The sequence below is a fragment of the Glycine soja genome, chromosome 4 (assembly GCF_004193775.1).
Source record: "Glycine soja cultivar W05 chromosome 4, ASM419377v2, whole genome shotgun sequence".
NCBI lineage: Eukaryota > Viridiplantae > Streptophyta > Magnoliopsida > Fabales > Fabaceae > Glycine > Glycine soja.
Window position 1 is genome coordinate 5,691,729 of NC_041005.1, and position 7,258 is coordinate 5,698,986.

Here is a 7,258-nt window from a genome sequence, read left to right on the forward strand (position 1 = left end):
TTTTTTAAAAAAAACAATCATATTGCAACCTTGTTGAAAAATAGAAGATTTCATGCCTAAATGTATAGTGGGTGGTATGCTTCAGTTGTTTTGTTAGAGAAGACTATTACTATATATTGATTTTCACTATGTATTTTGTATTTTTTGTGTAGACTACGAATTTGTATAAAACACCAACCATCTTTGATTTCCATTGAAGTTCTAATTTTTTATTTCTTAATTTACTATATATTCAATAACAAGTAAACACATGGGTTCATAATGCATTTATATAAATAACTTTCGTAACATTTAACATTGTTGACATTGATTTATCCCAAACATTTAATGTCTTATATTCAATTATTCTACAATAAAAAATAATTTAGAATTTTTTCTTATGTATAGAGACATTGCTCCGAGAAGCGAACCAAGTCAAAGTTTGGCTAGTTTGTTGAGGGGGGATTTTTAGTTTCGCATTTTCGCTCCATCCTTTCTTTATTTTTCCGCTTTTAGCTAATGTAATCATGATTGTTTTCCCTCGTGGGTTTTAATCTTAAAAATCTCCGTCATAAAACCAAATATTTAATTTCAATTAAAAACCTTACTGAATATGTTTGATCTTCAGTTGAGAGGTTCCAACATCCATTCAAAAAGTAAAATAAAACTAAAAAAACCTCTTATTTGATTTTCAGTTGAATATGATTATAAATTGAGTTTAACGTTAATTTTGCCTTAAAACTCATTGAAGTTAAAGTAAAGAAAGAACAAATTTTGCAAACTCAATTTGCAAAATAAAGTTCATTTTACAGACTTTAATCCAAACTAACAACTTTAGGAAAGTAAGCATTTGTTGGAGGACCTTCTCAAGAATAGAGAGGCAGGGTCCAAATTGTTTGCGGACGTTTCACAGAAACATTGTCATCATTCACATACCCACCAACAACCATAGGTTTTTTCTGTTCATATATCTATAATGAAATCATAGGCAATATTTATAAATATGACTTACTAAAATTTGACTTTATTTAGACAGAATATGAATACAGAAAGCAACATACTACATATCCATGCCCGAATGAAATAAACAAAATTTGCTGGATGTGAAGGAAACTATCCATGTCCTTCCACCAAAGCATTCCCAAATCCCAAAGCAATAAAGATAGTGAGTGACCCTTGGATTCAAAAACATTTATTTAGTACCATGAGAATATAAGAGAGAGAACAAAGCGGCTATGCCATTTACCAATATACCCCACTACACCACACCACTATGTATTCTATAGCCCCTCTTTCATTGCCTAAAACTAAGGTTTTATAATCTGACCTTGTTGAGCTTTATTTCTCTAGTTCAACCGAAACCCCTCCAGTCCCAAATTTGCAGTTAGCCACCTGCAAACTTCATCAGTCTCTTCAGGGACTGTATAGTGACCCAACCTGCAAAGCAAGAATATATTATTCATTAGACTAATGTCATCCGCAAATATGACAGTAATAATCTTTGCAGAATAAAGAAGAATACCCATTGTAGCTCCTAAATATAAGATTCTGGAATCCTGATGAACTTAAGGTCACTGCAGACCTCTCCCCATGTTCATATGCAACCACATCATCACCTGCAATAACAATTTAAGTATTGATCAGGAATAAAATCAGGTCCATCCTGCATGACTGAAGATTTTATCATACAACTTTGAAGTCTTAACTACAACACAAGATGAAACCAAAGAATATTTTGGCTACTAGTACTAACTAGAACATTTGTCAAAGAATGAACATTTGTCAAAAAAAAGTTGAACCAATTTGTAAAGAATGAACTAATTTTTTTTAGAAGTTCTGATAATTCACATTTGTCAAAAAGTTGAACCAAATGAAGATCTTGGCATGGTAAATAAAAGAATCAGCGAATTTCAGACTGGTAATTGCAACATGTGGTCAGTCAGGACAAACTCAAGCAAGGTGTTCACTTCCCAGACAGTATTAAGTTTAGGTCAAGAGTCTTGACCAATAACTCCTACAAGGCATTTCTTTGTTTTTTTGTGCCTAAGAGTTATTATTGACCAGGGCAGAACTACAGATTATTGACGCCTTCCAAAAAAAAAAAAAACTACAGATTATTGACCAGAGAAAGAATAAAACTAGAATCTCAACTTTGATATACATGTATTAAGAAAGATGTTTAATTCTGAATTATTGTCTTATTGATTAGAAAAACAAAACTTGTCTGCAGGCCAACTAAGTGGAAACTGGAAAGGAAAAGATTCCCAATAATAACAATTTAAATTTTAAGCTATAATGATAAATGATAGAACTTATGAATACCTCTTCCATGGCAGAGAAATAAGGGCAACGATGCTGCACGCCTTATGCCATCACGTGATCGTTCAATTTGGTTTTTCAAGGTCCTGGATCAATTAGAAGCTTCTGAGTGGATTATATAATGTATAGCTCTTTACATATTCACTATGACAAATGGTAGAAACCAAACCTTGAACAAGGAAGCCAGCCACTTAAAGAAACAATAGCACTTAAGTTGATAGGGTAAATGTTTCCATTACCATAGTGCCCCAAAACATGGCATGTAGCTGAGTATAGTGCAGTTGCAGCACCCATACTGAAGCCCCCAATACCAAGTTTGACTGTACAGTAAACAGTAGTATTTAAGTCAAATCACTAGCAACTTGAGTTTAGTTAAAAGTTAAAACATTCCCATGAATACAATATAAATGTAATAACTGGCTTTGCTCTAATTTATTAATTAACTAAATACTACTTCAATAACTTCACTCAATATGTAGAAGTATATAAATCTAAACATCTTATTGATGGCAAATGTGGAAAGTTATTTCAACGGCTCAGGAAAACTTTATGGACTTTTAAGCTTGCAATTTTTTCTTGTTATACCATCATACAAGATTCTGTGCGGCTGAATAGAAATTAGAAAGTAATTTTCTGTTGCTACTGAAGCATACATCTAAACAAGTTCTTGTGGTTTTCTTAACAAAAATGCTCTATCTCTTTTTCCCAAAGTCTCAAACAAGTATGCATGTAATTAGACAGTACTCACGGTATGAATACTTGCCAAAGGATAATCAATAGAGTGAATTTCTCTACGGGACAACTATAATACCATATTGAATTTTTAAATGGAATCTACAAAACAAAAATAGTTTAGAACATACATGATTACTTCTATAATCTTCAAATCTTGTTTTATAATTTCATTGAACACTTGAAATATAGGAGAACCCTTTTATTTTCACTCTACATTAACATAAGCAATAGCTCACATCATGTACCCAGCCATATAAGGCTTAGGAGAAACAGATTAAAAGTTAGCAACTGTTTGTAGGGAGATGTATTCTGTATTTGTGATCTTAGAGACTAATATAACAGTTTCTGTTACGACATTTCCTATTACCAATTTAGTTAACGTGGTGAATTGGGAATGGATCCTCTCATGTTCAAATTTCACATGACAAGATCATGTGCAAGTTTTGTGTCAATCTCTCTCATGATGGATATTAAATAAATGGGGCCCTATAAAAATTAATAAGGTGAAAGACACATACAAAACTTGTACATGACCTATCATGTCATGAGAGGATCCTTTCCTGTAGTTAATCATACCATCAAGCAAAAAAACTATGGCAGATCATATCAATGAGTTTCTCAAGTGATCATGGAAAACCTACTATTTGGAGGCTCTGTTGACAAAAGATTGGCAACGTGTGCTGCAGAAGCATCTAACCCCTCCAAATCACTAGGAGCTTCTTCTGAAATCTCCCCAGCATCAAACCCTGGTAGAGATGCCTCAATCAAATTAGACTGTTCTTGACAGTTAAAAACAAGTTGACATTATAGTCCTATACTGAATATACAGTAAGTTAGCAAAGAACACTACATATATCACTGCAGTGTAGAAGCAAATTTTGTAGTAAAAAAGAAAATAGTCAGAGAACAATGGTGTTTTCGAGTGAACACAGTAGAATTTCAAGCATTGAATCTTACAAGCAGTGCAAGGAAATCCACCAAATAAGGCTACAGGCCGTGTAGGAGCAGTTGGGCAAATCCATTTAATCTGTAACATAAATTTCAAGAAAATAAATGGCAACTGATTATCAAGTACACGTGCTTTCCAAATATTGCATACTAGCATGTGGTGAAACATCAGCTGTGCAGTAGCTACTGAAAAAATTACAAAGTATGCTTATTCTTACATTTGGAAGAGGAAGAGTTTCCAAGAGTTGGGACCAGCTGCAAAACAAAATAAAATCCATTTTATTCACCATAGGCTAATCTGGAACTTGTCAACTAGCTATACAAACAAGTTAAAGTAAAAAATATTAGAACTATTTATGAGCTAAGAGTTCTGCTAGTACAGATTAAATACACATTAGAATTATATCACCCCTACCTAATTTTGGGACCACGTATTAATAAATGGCATAATTTGTATTATATGAATATGAATATAAGCACTAATCAACTTGATTTCAAAATTATGAAAATCAAGAGTTTATTACTTAAGCATCGGGTCTATATGTATCCTTTGGTGATTAGTATCTACATGCCTTTAAGTTTTGGTAACAACACAGACAGTGATGTGGTCCCCTTTCTATTTTTTGGCACATAAAAACTCAGAGTCAAGGTTTCCTTTACTGCAAACTTTCAAGCTAGAAAATGAAATAAAATGAATTTTATAGTACTTTTTTGGTTGGCAGTACCTTTGTGTCATCCCACCAAATCAAATTGGCAAGAATCTTCCAAAAGAGGATATGGAGTCTAGGAACTTATTAAATAAACAAACATCACCAGGAGAGGACAAGATATTGACATTCCCTTACTCCATTAAATTTATTAAAAGAAAACACATCCACCACCACCATTTCATTGAAGGCATATTCTCAAGCATGAGAAGGTATCCACTCAATTAAGTTAGCCAGTGAAAAACGAGTAACCTATACAAATATAAAATTCCAAACATCACCAACTCCAAACTGTTCAACCATGCAAAAATTGACAAGGACAGACATTGAGAAAATACATGGCAGTTTATTGCTGTGAGTACAATGAGTTTTTCAAAATACAAACTTTTAATTCCATTTGCCAACCAGCTCAAAAAGTAGAAAACTTTTCCCTTAAATAAATCTCCAGATGTATTCCAATTCTAATAAAGATAGCATCCCTCATTAAACCATAACTGCATAAGATATTCATGTTATATTGTTATCAATGTACCTTGAGCCATTATCACCAAGGCCATGTAGCCAAACTATAGTTGCCTGGTGTTTCCCTTTAGGTCTGACCACATGGGTCCTTCCAAACTCAAATGTCCTTCTAGAAGATCCACTACCTGAAACATGGCAGCAATAAAGTTCATTTAAAAAATGCCAGAAATCCTAGATGATAGAGTTGCTAGAAAGGTTCACTAGTAAATCAATAAATGTAGTGTGCATATGTAGGGCAATGAAGATGGCATGAAAATGTGGAATCACAAAACTGACCAGAACTCATTGAGGAGCCACTGTAGCTCATATTTTCCACTCAAAAAATGCTCACTCAGGTCTGCCACAATGCTTAAGATGAGCTTCTGCAATGAAGAGCACCAACAACATCAATCTCTATTTATAACCAAATGTGAGGGTGGCAAAGGAAAAGAATAATATCAATGAATCTGCATCAGCTACCCTGCTTACAGCACTAGCCAAAACCTCGTTGAAAATTGACAGAAAGTGAAAGGCACTCAAGAAAAGGAGATAGAAACATAAGGAGCCAAAAAAACTTCTTTAAAAAAAAAGTCTTAACCCTTTTATGAACAAGAATCCACAGCCAATGTAGCACAGAATGCAGAGAAGGAGCCAAGGTAAGTATTTTACTTTGTAACACACAGAGAATAAGATTGGAGAATCTATTCTCGTGGAAATTGAGTAAAGCGAGGAAAGCACTTGGCCTAAGAAAACAAGAAGAATATTTGGTTATTAAAAAATCCTTTTTTTTAGCATTTGCCATCTTGAATTTTCCAAAAGATATAATGTGCGAAATGGCATTAAGTGAATGAAGTTGAAAGTTTCACTTTGGAATTATGACATTCATACTTGGTGGTATGAACTTGCTGGTATATTTCTCTTTTTGTATAATATATATACCAGAATCTTACATAAAAAAGAAATTGAAAGTAAAAAGAAGATTGAAAGGTTAAAAGGAAATGGAAAAGTGAACAAAGTTTTGTTCTTTGCACAAACCTAAACAACTCAAGCTGGTGAGAAACAAACTCAAAAAAGCATAAGGGCTTTTTCCTTTTCACCTTGATTTGTCTTTGTTGGCTTCTTCGTTCCCACGACTTTCCCTCCGCTCTTTTTGTTTTGTTACTTCACTCTTCACTCTTCACTCTTCACTCTTCACTCTTACACAACACAAAGCCCCAAGCATACAGCTGCTTGTTTTCTTACAACCTTTTGTTGACCATAATGCCCCTAACTCGGTACTCATCATCACATTCACACTCTAAACAAGAGACCCTAAATTTGGTCTTTAGGTTTGAATAATTTTTTGGTCATGGTAAGGTGCTTTTCATTTTACTCTTTTTTATTTTAGTTTTTTAAAGTTGAAGTTTTTTGTTTTAGTTATTGTTCTCATCTAACAGCATTAATTGATTGGTGATGTAAATGTTGGTTGACACAACATATATATGTGTATTCTTTTTTTAGTAAATTAATTTTTAAATCATTAATAAGTTAATCTTACTGTTTTGAATAAATAACAACTAAAAAACTATTATTTTAAATCACTTATTATTTAACATTGTTACTTAATATCAACAACTTATAATTTAAATGACTAAAAAAAATTCATCTATGAAGATCAAAAGGTTATTTAACCTTTATTTATTACTATGAAATTTTGATAAAAAATGATTAATTTAATTAAGATCCAATAATATAAAAAACAAAATTGAGTCAATCCAATTTATTTGCCTAATATATTAAATTTATTATTATGTTTAGTTATATTATATTGAATTTTTAAAAATAAAACTATAATAAAAATATATTAGTATTTTTAACTTATACATTGCATCAAATAAATGCTTTATATAATTAAAATTTATAACTAATAAATATTTGTTAATATATAACTTATATTATAATTAAAATTAATGATAAATATATTTTTTTAGTATATCTAAAGTACATTAAAAGTTTATCAACTTTTGTCGTTTTCTGAAACAGAAATCTTCGATATTCATTTTTTCAAGGTTGATTGTTGAAAGGTAAAG

At 32.0% G+C, this 7,258-nt stretch overlaps 1 protein-coding gene across 2 annotated transcripts; it reads right to left on the reverse strand.

Annotated features, from left to right (window-relative positions):
- Nucleotides 1–973: 973 nt before the first annotated feature.
- Nucleotides 974–6,418, reverse strand: LOC114408982 (acyl-protein thioesterase 2-like). Of its 2 annotated transcripts, none has more exons than XM_028372228.1 (10): nt 6,287–6,418; nt 5,487–5,572; nt 5,221–5,335; nt 4,200–4,236; nt 3,991–4,060; nt 3,675–3,779; nt 2,468–2,618; nt 2,302–2,384; nt 1,502–1,595; nt 974–1,416 (listed from the first exon to the last, which is right to left on the reverse strand). In XM_028372228.1, exons 2-10 carry the CDS (start codon nt 5,515–5,517, stop codon nt 1,326–1,328), a joined length of 777 nt encoding a protein of 258 aa, XP_028228029.1. In that variant the 5' UTR covers nt 5,518–5,572; nt 6,287–6,418; the 3' UTR covers nt 974–1,325. The 2 variants fall into 2 exon arrangements, with proteins under 2 accessions (XP_028228029.1, XP_028228028.1); XM_028372227.1 differs by having other exon boundaries at nt 6,225–6,415.
- Nucleotides 6,419–7,258: the final 840 nt, after the last annotated feature.